General features: G+C 47.0%; 1 protein-coding gene across 4 annotated transcripts in view; it reads left to right on the plus strand.

Annotated features, from left to right (window-relative positions):
• PLXNB1 (plexin B1) overlaps positions 1-15,411 on the plus strand; it is a 75,461-nt gene that overhangs the window by 32,857 nt on the left and 27,193 nt on the right. For all 4 annotated transcript variants that reach the window (XM_035338082.1, XM_035338084.1, XM_035338083.1 and 1 more), the window contains 6 exons: positions 4,428-5,571; positions 9,710-9,892; positions 10,288-10,416; positions 11,747-11,847; positions 12,531-12,663; positions 13,348-13,504. In XM_035338082.1, coding sequence (XP_035193973.1) covers positions 4,438-5,571; positions 9,710-9,892; positions 10,288-10,416; positions 11,747-11,847; positions 12,531-12,663; positions 13,348-13,504 — 1,837 coding nt within the window. In that variant the 5' untranslated portion in view covers positions 4,428-4,437. The remainder of the gene's footprint in view (positions 1-4,427; positions 5,572-9,709; positions 9,893-10,287; positions 10,417-11,746; positions 11,848-12,530; positions 12,664-13,347; positions 13,505-15,411) is intronic.

The following is a 15,411-nucleotide window of genomic DNA, read 5'->3' on the forward strand; positions in this document are numbered from 1 at the left end:
GCACAAGCACCGTTAAAATGTCAGGGGGATCAAAAGGTTGAGAAGATAGCGTGCAGCGTGGTTTTAATACAACATCTTCAGCTGCCCTCCAGAAAATTTACCCATTTTCAAACAGTCAGCAGTAACTATCACGGGTTTAGAAAACCTAATTTGTTCGCGTGTTTATCTACTAATGCTGTTAGTTCTGTAGCCTAAAAGTACGGGTTTTCTGCCACCTTCCCTTGCCACTTCGGATTTTATATTTTGCCTTTAGATTTTTTAAAAGTTATTTTACCCTCAACTTTGGTGTTACTCACAGCTGGTCTCACAGAGCTCCCTTGTCTGTGTCAGCCCTGCTCCAACAGGATGTCTCGGACATGGGATTCTCCTTGGTGTCGATTTTATTTGGAAAACAGAGGTTTGTGTTCATCTCTGCAAGCGTTCTTAAACAGCACAGCGGGGAGCTGGCCTGGCTGTGGTAAATAAGACTCCAAAATAGATGTATTTATTTAATGGGAATGTCGTTTTCCATGTCAGAAAACAGCAAGTCTCTGTTGAGCACGTGAAACTTAAAAGGGGGACTCTAATTCAGGGCTTTTGTGCAGAAAACACAGCTCTGGTGTTCTCCCTGACGCTGGATGATTTGAGTGTGCTGGAGCCCTGGGGTCATCACGCAGCTCAAAAAATTATGCTTTTAATTGTTACGTCTTTGTGTTCGGGCTGTGGGCTGGCTCTGCAGACTGTACGGTGGAAGCTGCAGGTGCCAGCATCAGGGACCCTCTTTTTTTTCCAAGGACAGTTCTGCTGGGATTGGTAGCAAGTATGGGACACAACCTAGAGGCTGTAACTTCATCTGACTCTCCCTCCATCTTTGGGGGATAGGATGTGGTATCAGGGAAACGACTGGTGTGAGGACTGAAATAATTTTTGTGTCGATGTGCTGGTAAAACGTGTCCAAGTGAGCTGTGGGTTTGTTTCTTTAATAAACGAGTAAAGTCTTTGAGGGGGATATGTGAAGCCAGAGAGGTAAAAATAGTGCTACAGAAGGCGCTGTTTTACTCCAGTTTCCAAGTGGCAGAATAGTGCCATTGCTCCCATGTTACTGGGTGCTGTTTTGTGGATGCGATATAAATATTCTGTGGCAGAACTGACTAATCCTCCGGCCCTTCTGTTGTGATCCAGATTAAATAAATGAAACTCAGAAGTATCATTTAGATATTAATATTTTACAGTGCATTAGAGCCAACGTTCAGGGTATTGTCTGGAGCATTTTCCTATTTAAAGGGAATTCATCAAAAAAGATGGAATATTTAAAAAAAAAAAAAAAAAAAAGCTTTAAGCCGTGGCAGTTGCCTTCAGAATTAATTAAAGGCTACACACTTTTAGTGCAATCTGTCAATAACAGCTGTGTTGTGCGCGAGCAGTGAGCACGGGGAGCAGAACGGTTCAGTAAATCCACGAAGAGCTCAGTAGCGTAGCCTGTCAGGAAACCATCAGCTGTAAATGTAGGTTATCCTCCCGCTTCCTGTCCTCCCAGAGATGTTGTGATGGGCTTAACTGCAGACCGAGAACTAGAGAGGCAGCAATGCTTGTGCTTGGGAAATAATTTGGAAAACTGAGCCAAAAGACATCGCTGGCTTTTTCCTCACAATTTTCGGGAAGGGTGGGAATGCTTCTAACTACTGATAGCTACACACTCACCTTTGTTTCTAATGCACGTGTTTGTTCACCTAGCAGTGACTGTGAGTTCGTTTGTTAGTGGCTCTTCAGCAAAGAACAAAGAGTGCTGTATTCAGTGTTTATGTGTCGCTCACAGTGATGAGAACTGGCCTGCAGAACGTGCTATTCCACCCAATTTTTGTCTTCTCAGCTGCCCTCTGTTCTCCTCGAGCTATCAAGACTGGATAGTAGCTTCTTACCTGGAACATTCATGGTAGGAACAAGATTACTTAATGAAATTACTTCTCAGGGGATATTGGCAAGTGCAGTAATAGCTTCAGGCCAGAGCTTTGACCATAGCAGGATGCTTTCGATTATGGTCTGCTGGAATGTAGGGCTAGCTGCTTTTCCATCTCTTCTCCAGTACAGGTGCTCCGATAGGTAAAATGCTTCACATGAAATGTTAGGGAGAGATTCACCTACAGATCAGAGAGCTTGGAAGAAGACCTGTGTAGCTGAGTGGTGTCATGCACTGGGTTCAAGCACTGGTGCCATGTATGAGCGTTAGTTCTGCCCTGCCAGTTGACAGCAATGGGAAGTGGCGGGCAGAGCAGGGCCTTGCAGGCATGACCTCTAGCCAGAAAGCCAGTATTTCAGAATTCAGAAATTTCTAAGACATGATGAATTTACTGTGTAATTGCTGGCATAGGAAGGTTGCATTAGCCAGAAAGAAGATTACAGATTCTTGTAAGTGGTGTAGTGTAATGATGGCTTTGATCTGGAAACAGCTGAGAATCACAAGACTCTTCTCCGTGTCCGTGTGGCTCTGTCACAACACAGTCAAGCTCCTGCTGGTGGCTGGCCATCAGCCTATTGTTTTGTTCCCAGGCGTTTTAGGCTTTGAAACTGAGGAGACTCCAGACAGAGCTGCACGGCGAGTGATGGTGACATCTGCATGATGGCTGTGCTGAGATAGCAAGTCATATGGTTAAGGAGCTCCTTGAATAAAATATTCTTCAACAAAAATGGGAAGAGTGCATAAAAGTAATTCACGGGTTGCATTTGGGGCAGCACATCCAAGTGATGTAAACTGGAGGTGATACAGTTAAGTGAGAGCTCCGTCCTTCACTCTGTGTCTACTGGCTGGGTTTGCAGATCTCCCTCAGCGCTTCCCAGATAAAATCTGCCGCGTGATGAGGGCCTCTGTCAGACCCTGCAGCTCTCTCACCACCCTGGGAAGAGGCGCCAGGGCTGGTTCAGGGCTGTGAGCCACGCTGGGTGAAGCAGAGGGCGTTAGCAGCGCTCAGAGCAGGGAACACAAGGTGTCCATTAGCAGGGCAAACAAAAGCCCTAGTGTGCACATAACCTGAACACAGTGCTGGTACGGTGCGTGTCGCAGGCTGCGTGCTCCGGGGGAGGGCTGCCAGCCTGGTGCCAGAAATCCCACATGGGGGTATGTCCTGACAGCTCTGCCTCCTTACCTACAACAACCGTGTGAAGTGGAGCTTGTCCAGAGCTTCACAAAGCCTATATTTAATAATGCGTTGTGTTTATAATACCTTCCATCCGCTGGATTTCCCAAGTGGACTAATCCTCTCAGCTGGTCTTTTGGTAGAGCAAAGATGCCTGTTTTACTGACAAAGGAGCTGGAAAGCAGCATCGGCTGTTATTTTTTTTGTTTATTTTTACAATAACAGTGAAATAAGTCACTGTTTTCACCATTGCTCTGTGTTTTCTGCCTGCTGGGTGTTGTACAGAACGAGTGAAAGGTGCAGTTGGAGTGTTTGTGACCCGTCAGGTAAGGGACCGAGTCCAGCAGTAAACGCTGGGGTGCTCTCTTAATGCTGCAGATCGTTTCCTAGCATCTCTGGGCTAATTGCACTTTGAGCTTACTGAGAAGACCCAAGAGGGATAGTAGGAGGGAAGTGACAGTAATTTTCTTTGCTTTAACTACAAATTTAACATTGTCCCTGAGGAGGTGAGTTGCCAAAACGAGCACAGGGATTACAGGGCAGTTGTGGAGGAGCTGGGTACATGGTGGACTGATTTTTAAAAGGGATTGAAGATACTCTGAGGAGAAGCACCAGAGGTCTGACTTCCCAGGTCTGTGAAATACCCACACTACCCAGGTGCCTGGGAGCTGCTGCGAGTGGCTCTGTGGAGGCCTCATCCTGGCACCAGCTCAGCAATCCTGCTTGCATGGGCCATGCTCAGCACAGCGATGGCGTGGGGAGGTCCCGTCCCACACACTGGTGACAGAGCCACAGACCAGAGGAGGCTGTTGATAGCCGTAAGCGTGATGAGAAAGAGAAGAAGGATTAACTATTTTGTTTTCTTGAAATACAAACTTAATGTTAGATCAAACACAGAACAAAGGGGTTGTTGGTTTTCTCTGAATCGGATCCCAGCTACAGCTTATTTAAACAATGGTCCTGCAGGTTGTGTTTGTCTTGGACGGTGGTTTGTTTTCCTGCGGTGCTGCTCGTTAACAATGCATGCGGTGTACGGGATGGCGTAGGAATGTGGTCCTGCCCTGGAGAACTTCCAATACGTTGGGAAGAGTTGTGAAGGAGTCTGGTTAAATATCCCACTATTTCTGAGGGCAAAAGAGTGGTGATTTCAGTTCGGTGTTCGAAGCACGTTCTGTGAGAGCATAGGTAGGACCTTCCTCCTTGGGTTACCTCTCTGGACTGATGAGTCTATGCTTTGCGCTGTTTGTTCGGTGAGTTTAGTATGTGTCCTGGGCTTCTGGTTTCAGAGGAGTTATAACAGCTTTTCCTCTCTTGCAGAGCATTTACCATGCCTCTGGGAACGTTCTTCCTTCCTGTCCTCTGTTTCCTGGGAGCGGCAATCCCGAGGGGACTGCAGTACGTCACGTTCTCGCGCAATGCCACAAAATTCCTCCACCTGTCCATGGACTTGGAGTCTGGCACCATTTACCTGGGGGCTACCAACTTCCTCTTCCAGCTGACATCTGACCTGCTGATGAAGAACGTGGTTCAAACCGGGCCGGTTCTGGACAGTAAGGATTGCCTCCCCCCAGTCTCGAGGCTGGAGTGCCCTCAGGCACACCACACCGACAATCACAACAAGCTGCTGCTGGTGAACGCGGTGCAGAAGGAGCTCATCGTGTGCGGCAGCGTACACCAGGGAATCTGTGAGAAGAGGAGCCTTGCGTCCATCGACCACGTCCTCTTCCGACCGGAGAGCCCTGGCGACACTCAGTACGTTGCTGCCAACGACCCCAATATCACCACCGTGGGACTCGTGGCCTACTTGAAGGATGAGGTCCCCTTGCTCTTTGTGGGACGAGGGTACACGAGCCGAGGAGTCGGAGGAGGGATTCCTCCCATCACTACCCGAAACCTCAGGGCCCACGGTGGGGATGTCCAAGCAACAGACTCTCACTCCATTTTCTCCTATGAAGAAACAGCTAAACTGGCCGTGGGCCGGCTCTCCGAGTACAACCACCATTTCATTAAATCCTTCACGTATCGCTCCAGCGTCTATTTCCTCTTCTACCGTCGGGACCTCAAGTCTCAGTCGCGTGAGTACAAGACCTACATCTCGCGGATCTGCCTGGATGACTCCCATTATTACTCGTACGTGGAGCTGCCCCTGCTCTGCCAGAGCAAAGCCAACACCTACAGCCTCCTGCAGGCAGCCTACGTCACCCGGCCGGGGAAGGACCTGGCCCAGGGGCAGCTGGACACTGACGGAGAAGTGCTGTTTGCAGCCTTCTCTGCCTGGCAGGTTTCTTCTGGCAAACTGAACGAGGAGTCCGCGCTCTGCGTCTACACGATGGAGGAGGTGGATCGCCTGACCAACTGGACTAGGGATGTGTGCTACATGAGGGACGGGAAGTCAGAAGAAGGCACAGAAGTGGCATATATCGAATACGATGTCAGTTCCAACTGCGTCCAGCTGCCAGCGGTAAGTTGCTTTGCACCTTTGCCAGGGTAAAGAAAAGTCTGCAGTGCATTCTTTGGGTTGCTTTGTGTTCCTGGAGTAAGTCCATTTCCCACAGACGTGTGATGAAATCTGCATGGGTTAAAACCCTCTGGGCTCGCTGTTTCTTTGCTGCTGCAGCAAGGCGATGCGAGAACTGTTGCTTCCAATTCAGGTCTGTCTTGTCCCTGCTGCAGCACCCTGCCCCACGTGGGCAGGGTTGCTGGCGAAGAGAGGCACGCTGTGTCTGGCAACGGGGAAGGCATCTGGCATGAGCTGGCCCCAGTGCCTGTCTCGTGGTAGTGCCAGGCAGAAGTGCTGAAGCTACAGTTCACATCATTCTTAGTATCTTCTTGTCCTGGTCTGTGCTGCAGGAAAGGAAAGGAGAGAATGTGTGTGAGTGTGTGTGTGCACTTCGTGGGTTAGGGAGGGGAGTTAAGGGGGTGTGCTGTTGCTTAGGGTGAGGTGCCTCTTGCAACAGCTTCCTACAAAGGGTATAGGTAAAAGAGAGAGTCAACAGAATCCTGACTTCCTAGAGATTGCATTAGTCCTGCAAAATGTTCCCAAGGAAAGCTTTTTCCAGACCTGGTTCTTCTCCAGAGCAGTAAGAAAATGATTATCTTCTGCATAGGCAAAACTTTTAAATTCTATGGCAAAGGCATGACGGGATGTTGCAGGATAAAAATGTGAACTGAAACTTGGCTGTGACCCTGAATCCTTGCAGTTCGTCAGCCACGCTGGCTGGTGCTGTGACACTGGGGACAGTGACACAGACATAGACCAGCAATGTTCTCCGGGGGCAGCGCTGGGTGCAGTGTCCCGGCGTGAGGCTCTGTGCTGGAGAGTAACCTGTTTTCACCGAGGGCGTTGCTGGTCCCTAGCAGAACAGCATGTTTTCTTGTCTTCCTTCTCCAGAACAGGCTGTCCAGATACCTTCCCCTTCTCAGCCTCCCGCAAAGCGATACCGCAGAGTTATGGAAATCTCTGGAATTGGATGTGAGGTCCAAAACCAGTTTTGAAATTACGGTTTTCCGTTTGGCAGCTAAAGCAGACTGTAGAATACTTGTGGGACAGCAGAAGGGTAAAGAGCAGACTTGGAGCAGGACAAATGTAAGGTCAGGAAGGATATTTAAGAGCTGGGAAGCGAGAGGCTGCCTGGGACTCGATGTCCTGCTTTCACTGTCTCTTAGCCGTGTCCCATCTGTCCCCTGTGTGCCAGCATGGAAGGAATTGTCACGGGTTTAGGGCAGTTTGGCAGAGTTCATGTCAAAGTGGGGCGAGCAGGACGTGGAGTCCCCCTGTACCATACGATCTGGTGGGGAGGTGGGCGCACGGGGTGGGAGAAAAAGCCAGTCTGCTGCGTGATTCCTGGCGCGCGATCGCAGGGTCCCAGCTGCACAGCTTGGCGCTAGCGGGCTGACTAAACTATAGCATCTTATTAACAAGTGTGGCCAATGATATGTAAATGCCCTAACAAACTTTATCCTCCCCATTCAGTACCCGGTAGCGGTTGTCGTTAAGATTGCATCTAACAACACGCGAGGGGCTGTGCCAGCTCCAGCCCGCTCCATTCAGGGCTGAGTGGAAGCGGCTGTCAGTGAACGTTTTATGCAGGAGCGGTTTTAACTCGGTTTCAATAGCGGCAGCTTGTGCTTTATATGAGAATAATGCTAATTAATTTCACGTTTTTCTGCCTCCAAACCAGCCTGCGCACAAGGTGTGCCCTTTTCCCCCGTTAGCACTGCCTCCTTATTTTTAGGGCAGCAGGGCTGACGCTGAGTTTTACAGTACAGTCTCTCCAACTGGAAAAATGCTTGTTTCTATAAGAATTTCAGAACTATATTTTCTAAGAATTTCAGAACCAGCTCACTTGTTCCAGTTTGCTGGTGATCTGAATGTTTGTACAGTTTTCCATTACTCTCAGGATGCAGGAGACTGTGTAGATGCTGTTAGTGCCTTGATAAATGGGTGTGCGAAACAGGTTCCTGCAAGGCTCGACAAGGCTCCCTATCTTCTCTGGGTGTAGTTTTCAAGATATGCAACTTGTCCTTTTGCATCGAGCTTTCAGTCCTCACCATGCATCGATACAGGTTTGTCCCATCGTCACTTCTCATGCCTGAGATGTAGGAAGCACACACCAAAATTCACGACAGCAGCTTCAGTCTGGGCACTCCAGACGTGCTGCGTCACAGTGGGATGCTGGGCGATCCCTGCAGCATCTTTTCTGCTGCATTGCCAAGATGTTATTCGCTGAAAACAATTCAGAGAGCTTCTCTGTAAATTTATATAAGCACTTTATACAATTATCATGGTCTTAATCCCGTGGCGTGGAACAAGTTTCAGCTCGATTGTGATTAACTGCGCTGCAGACGGTCCCAGCGAGGCCGTGGGCAGGCTGTGCCAGCACTGGGAAAGCTCGCACAGGTCACGTTGTTGTATAGCAGATAACTGCAGTGTGTGAAGTGACTTGCCCTTGCCATCACACATGGGCAGCAGCAGTGCTGAGCCCAAACGCGCTGCAACTATTTCTGCCTCGTATCCGTTTTTTAAAGCACACTTTGTAAAAATCAGCCTCAAGTAGTGGGGTTGTCAGGCTCCAGCATTTGTCTAAATTGATACAAAGCTTTCAGAAGATATCTAGAATCCCGTTCAAAATACAGGCCCGATGCTTTAAAGTGTGGAAATTTGGCTATGGCTCCCTTCCTATTAAAGCTTACAGGGACTGGACAACTGGAGAAATAAAATCTTGAAAGTAGCAGGAGGTGATTGGAAGAAGCTTAAGAATTGAGCAACAGAGATGATGAGAAAAATGTATGTCACTCAAACCAAGTGGTAGCTTAGAGGAGGGGAAACGCTAACAATTACTAAAAGTCACAATGTACTCTGAGGCTTTAAGTCAGAGCCTCACACCCAGTATGCAGAAAATTGGTTGAATTAGTGTTTGAAAGAGAAGCAATAGAACATCAGAACCCAAGTGGTGCTGGTCTAGCTAGCGTGGTTTCCTGGGTGGCACTGCCGTGTCACACCTCTGCTTACCTGTTACGATAGAAATGCACTTGGGAAACGAACACAAGTCAGCAGGCTACGTATCTTACTGTGGAATTTCCGGAGACTTCGTCAAAAGTGCGTGATCGTTTTTATTTCCTTCTGGAAGCAGTCAAGATTTTAGAAATACAGAAATAAAATTGGAGGAGAATAGAATGACCCATAATGGAGCCAGCTCCTCTGCCTGGTGCTGAGCGGGTTTGTTATTTAGGGCAGGAAGAAAAAAAAAAAGAAGCATAATGGAATATCTTCTTTCTGTACATACAAACAGTAAATAAGTTGGCACATAACAACCAGTAAATAAGTTGGCAGCTCTTATTCTTTCCTTTAGAATTCAGTACCAGACGGTTTGGTCAGGCTGGGAGGGAGCTAACTGGAACAGAAGGCTAACTGTTTTTGCGCAGTGCTGTGGAGTTAATTTTCAGTAATCTAACATAGCTCGGAAGAATTGAAGCAGTGTGCGGAGATGACTTGTTTTGTCTTTCTGTGGGTCTCTATCTAGCTGCATGCACCCTGCAGGTTTTGTGTGTAAGATCTTTGGAGCAGGCTGTGCTCCTGCCTGCATTTATGGATGTTCTGATACTTGGGCATTCTACTTCAGACCTGAAATTTGTGGGTAATACAACAACATGGTGCTAACTGTTGGAGGCAGTGCTTCTGACTAGGCAGTTGGTTCCCTTTTGCACCAGCACCAGGAGTTCTCATCCTATGCAGTTCTGAAAAATACAAGTCTTCCCCAGAGCTGTCATGGCAGTGTATAGCAGTAACGCTTTTTGGAGAACTTTAAAGTTGACTATTTAATAGAGTTCTGATGCATTTCATTACCGATGTGTCTCTTATGCTGAATGGACTTAGCTAAAGTGTCTGCAGGGTTCTGTAAAGGTACAGACAGCCAGTGTACCTAAACTAATTAATAGAAGTTGTTTTCTACTCTCAGTCAAAGCTAAATTCGCTGCTGGGGCATCTGTTTGAGGAATTTGGGTGGAAGAGGATGGTGAGAAGTGTGAAATGTGATAATGTTCCTTGTATCTTTTTGGTTTTGGAATGATTTCCCTGTTCTTTTCTCTCCCCCCAAAAGGACACGCTGTATGCGTACCCCTGTGGCTCTGACCACACTCCCAGCCCCATGGCCAGCCGGGTGCCCTTGGAAGCAGCTCCCCTCCTGGAGAAAACAGATGCCCGGCTGACAGCTGTGGCGGTGAATGTGGAAGATGGCCACACCATTGCTTTCCTGGGAGACAGCAGAGGGAGACTGCACAAGGTATGATCTGGATGCAACAGGAAGCAAAGAGGGTAAAATCAACCAGGGATGCTCAGGCAGAGGGGGCAGGAAAGGCAGCTTCACTTGTCCACCAGTTCCTTGCCTACTAAAGATCATTACAATAAGACGGTCTTTTCTCACAGTCTGCACTGACAATCGAGAATGTGAATGCCCCAAAACAGTTCTCATACTGCCTTCGATTATGTCTGCACTGAGCCAGCATCAGGGCTGGTGCATCTGATGTGGCATGTGCTTCATGCTGCGGAAATCACGGTACTGAGATTTTGGTGGGAGGTTGAAACCCACGCACACAGTCCTGGTTCGAACTGACATTAGACATGTCTGTCACTCCTGTCCTGATATTTTGCCTGCATGCCATTGTGACTCTCTTGCAGGTGTACTTAGGAGCAATGGGAGATGCACATATATACGCTTCTTTACCTATCCAGTTAAACAGCGTGGTGAGTGGAGACCTGCTGTTCGACCAGCTGCAGGAGAACCTCTTCGTCATGACCCAGTCAATGGTAAGAGCAATTAAATCCCTTCCACAGAAGCCTTGAAAGAATTTGAGGTCCAGACAAACTGCTGAAGAGAGTGGTGGAGGAGGCAGAGGAATGGTGTGTATAGCTAGATGTGTGCTGGGCATCAGCTCTCTGCCAGTCTGCCTTACAGGCCTGGGGCCTGGCCTTCTGCAAAAGCTGTAGGAAGTGTGGAGTAAGTCTTGTTACCTTAAACCACAGCCCGTTTGCACATGTGTTTCCATAAATTGGTCGGGCTGACTTGTATCAGTTGTATCAGCAGTGATGGCATGATAAGTCTTGCAGATGAGCTCAAGCTGTATAAGAAACCATGCAAGGCACCTTTCCATCTTCTCTAGTTCTCCTTGTGCCTGGTGGCAGCAGGAGAAGAGGCATTGTGATTCCTGAGGCTGCTGGTACACACTGATGTTTGCTGAGTAGAAAATCCAGCTATGGATACTTTATTTGAGAGGATTTGTACAACACTCAGATCAGCTTCTTGAGCAAGAAAGAAAAGGATCCTCCTAGCAAAAGGAAAGCAACCCTTGAGTTACTCTGTCTGAAGGAAAGAACAAATTAAAAATGAGGGCATGCTGGAAAACCACCGCTTCCCTTTACCCACCCCCGCCATGTGCATTTTGAGATACTCAAATTTTGCAACACTTCAAAGGAGGAGTTGAAATCTGTGGGTGGAAGAAGATTAGGGAAATCTGAAGTATATCCTTAAAAGTAATTATTCTGTCAGTTACAAAAAAATGCAAATTACATGATATACTTAGCAAAAGCAATAGGTCAAGGATTAAGAGAGATTTTAAAGTAACTGAGAGCATGCTAGCTGAAGTGTAGTATCTGATTAAAGAGAAAGCAAGAGGCTGAAATCAGCAAGAATAGTAGTTAAAGCAGAAGTGTGGTGCAAGTCTAGCTTACCCCAGGCAGCACGAGGTTTTGTTCCACATCAATCAGGCATCTTGTCCGCTTTCAGAGTGATAGATCTGCTAGAGCTGGGCAATAGGGCAGGTGCTATCAGAGGCCTTTATACAGATGACTACATAAAGCTATCTATTGCTAGAATTGCCACAGGCAATGCTACAGCAATGCACTGTTTGTTTCATTTTCTCTGTAGAGATTGATGTTCAAGTTTACTTCGTTAATTTGTAAAACAGGAATCCAGATGGGCTCTGGGAACTTCTATCTCTTTTTCTTTAATTTTATGCAGTGTTGGGAATTAGTGTGAATTTCAGTATGTCAGCAATGGGACTTGCTATCTAGGCAGAAGCCGTAGACCTGTGGCCTGCTTTTTGTGTGCCGTGTTTTCATACATTTCTTTCTCTGACAGGTGGTAAAAGTTCCCATACTGGAGTGTTCCCTCTACTTGGACTGTGAATCCTGTCTGGCACTGAAAGATCCTTACTGTGGCTGGTGTGTCCTTCAGGGACGGTAAGATAGATCCCTGGTCACCTGCACAGTTTTTGGAGGAATAGTGTGTAGGAATTATCTCCACTTACTCTCTTCCTTATGTCTGTGTCTCCATATATGTCTGTGTGTCTGGATTTATTTTATTTTTATCCCCTTCAAGGGATATGTTTGGCCCACAAATTCACTCTCTGCCTCCCTAAAACACCACTACCAGTCACAGTTGCATATGGGTGTCTGTCAGTTGTTTTTTGGTCTTTGGTCACAGTTCACGATGCTGCTGTCTGGCGGATTTCAGCCTGGTTTTAGTCTGACTGCAGCTCCAGCTGCCTTATTTCACTTAGCACTTCTAGTGTCACTTTTGTGTTCAGTACTTTTTCAATTCTTGCTCCCCTACTGATGTTGCTTAACAAGACGTGGTTTATTCCAGCACGTCTGTCTGCTTGCTGGCTGTCTCCCTGCAGAACACCTCGGGAACTGGTTTATGGCCCTTGAAGCCCAACAAGTGCCTACCCATCTGTACATGCTGGCAACAGTTCCGCCTTCATTAACGAAGGTTGTGGGAGGCTGCAACTTTGTGGCTGGTGTAGCAGCTTTTCTGAGACTCTAGCAAGGCTTCAGAGATCCAGGGTCAGCTTGGCAGTTGAACATGTGTCCTGCTAGGGCTGTGCAGATCTCTCACAGGGCTTCTTGCTATTTCTCTGCAGGTGCAGCCGTCGCTCTGAGTGCTTGCGGTCCAGGCTGAGTGAGCAGTGGCTCTGGAGCTTTAACTCTACACAGCAGTGTCTCTCTGTCCAGTCACTAACTCCAGCCAATATCAGCAGAGAGGAAAAGAGAAATGTGAGCAATGATGATTCTCTGTGACATATGAGCACGTAGAAAGTCCCCTGCAAACTTTGAGAGGCCACAAGTCTTCCTGTTGCTTCTAGGAGGGTACTGAGTCCCTGTGCCTCGCACATCTGCCTTGCATAAGGAACTGAAGTTGGCTGTCCCAGGAAATACATATATTTTTTCCTATAAATCTAACTGTTCTTATCTGCTAATAGAAAGTTACTAGGTATTCTGGAGTATCTGATGTCTGCTTGGGTGAGGTCCTTCCTTCGCTTGATATCTATAAGGCACCCCTGTCTGTGGGTTCAGAGAGTTTCTGACACTTCCTGTCAGGAAGATCTAAAAGCTACACAGTTATGGCTTCAGTCTGGCATCAGCTGGCAGAAAAGCTAAGGTACTGCAGTGTTTTGAAGGCTGTCATTGTGTCAGGAGGTGGCAAGAATCTGTCTTCTGCTAGAGACTTGAGCAAAGGAGGGAAATTGCTAATTGCTTGGTGGATGCCAAGTTGAGTTTGGGAATGGCAGGAGATGAACAGAGCAGAAAGCCCTAGAAGGTACTGTAGGAAAATGGGTTTGTATATAGGTAACTGCTTTATAAAGCTCTTGCTTTGAAAAAGTAGAGCCAGAAAATTTGATGAAATAGAAGAATGTGTTTAGAGGGCAAGATATTTACTGGATGTTATTGAATTGGCAGATATTCCTGGCTATCTCGGACTTACCTTCTCTACATGAGGAAGAATTCTACTCGTGTTACTTCGAAGATTATGAAAGCCCAGCAGTTCTGACAGAGTCAGGAATCATGTGTCCTTCTCCAGATCCCAGCCAAGCACCAACGTTGCCAGCAGGAGCAGGTCAGTGAAATGCTTTAAATGGAGCATGTTAGCTCAGATAACATTGTCAAGAGAAAGTACGTTTTGGGTACGTCAGAGAGCCAGGTTTAACAGCCATGAATGTACATGGTCTGTCAGCAGGTGTTCATTTCATTCTGTCATAATATCTGTTTGCTTGCTACTTCTGTGTCACACACATCCTGTGCTATTCTGGGCTGTTGCCAGATTCCGATGCCAAATTCTGGTAGTTGGAAAGGAGATCCTTCTTGAAGGGTTGTATGCAAATCTGAATATGATCTAAAATGCACTCTAGAGTGGTGGCTGGCTTGGCAGCTTCTATCATAAATCTGGAGAGAGGACTCTTAAACGCTGCCTTTTTCTTTTTTTTTTTTTTAACCAAATAAAATGCAAACCTTTTCAAATCCACATATTAATGGGAGAAGGAAGTACCTGTCAGGGAAGGCAAGAAGAAACACACAGCCCTTAAAAAGATTAGAAACGAATCTGCAACACAGCAAAACCTCAGAAAATACACGGCTTTCTGTTACTGTGAACAATAACAGGCTAAATATCGCTAATTGGCCACTCTGAAGCACCTGGAAAGTTCTGTTTGTAGCCTGTGCATTGGATTTTGCCCAGCCTGTCAGTGTCAGCTTTGATGAGCTGATCTCTTCAGAGAAATTGTTCGTCTAAATTAAAAGGCAGGTGCCGTCTGGGAATCATTCCACATAATGCACCTAAATAGCTAAATAGATTTACCATACGAGTATGCAGCTGGCTAATAGGTCTGAAAAAATCTCCATGGACGTAATGTGACAGCAGAACCCAGCTAGCTGAGTTGTTCAAACTGAAACGCCTTGATTTCTCAGTATTTGTCTGTTGGCTTTCACACTGCTTGGCATGAACCACCCAGGTCTCCCCTCAGGTGGCCAGGCACAGAGGGGAAGGCTTCGTGCACTACCACTGCGGGCAGAGTGAGCAGGATTGGCCTCCCCATTTAGATCTGCAAACGTTGACTTGAATTTAATCTGGAAATGTCAGCATAGATAAAGTCACAGTCTAATTTTCACTATTAAGTGCTTTACCTATATTATTTCCATGTTGCTTCTCTGAAGCTGAGCAGATTGCTTCTATTTTCTAGCCTCAACTTATTCCTGGATGGTTGTATCCATTTGATCTCATCTGTTGTTCTGCTTCTGGAGCTCTTTTCCCAGTCAATGAGCTACGGTCAGGCCTTCCTAGCACAGAGTTTTGCTGTGTTAACTGTGCCAACCTTCTCTTCATATTCTTTCATTACACAGGCTCTCTCTCTCATTGTCTATGTAGCCCTTCTTTGCACCACTTTTGTGCCCTAATAAGATGAATCAGAAGCTGATAACCAGAATCATACACTGTTTTCTAAATGAGGTCTCATTAGGGCCTCGTGCACTGGTACTTTCCCATTCCTGTTTAAAGTGCTTTTCCCAGCTCAGTAAATGTTTGTCTTTTTTCAGCTTTGATTTGGTTGGGTACCGGCTCATCTGTCATTTTAAGCTGATGAGCTCCACATTGGTAGCAGAAACACTTGCTCTTAACTTGCCAGCGCTCGACTTTGTCTTCTCTACTGCTGAACAGCATCAGTGGCAGTTGTGGGAAGTAATGGGCTTTTTGGATAAAGGAATATTTATACATATGGTGTCACAGCCCTGAAGTCCTGGGAGGTGTTAGCCCTTCCACCACTGCCGAAAATCAGTCACCTTTATAACCGTGGGGGGAGTTGGTGGTACTGAAGTGACTCCTGCCTTCAGCTGTGTGTGATACCCACCTTTTCTCCTAATTCTGGGGCTTCACACACACCTCGTCACCTGTTTCACTAGTATAATGTCTCACTTGTCACCCTGTCAGGAACCAAGTTTAGGCCTGACTGATCCTCCACCAGACAGGGTAGC

This window comes from Oxyura jamaicensis, chromosome 12 (assembly GCF_011077185.1).
Source record: "Oxyura jamaicensis isolate SHBP4307 breed ruddy duck chromosome 12, BPBGC_Ojam_1.0, whole genome shotgun sequence".
Lineage (NCBI taxonomy): Eukaryota > Metazoa > Chordata > Aves > Anseriformes > Anatidae > Oxyura > Oxyura jamaicensis.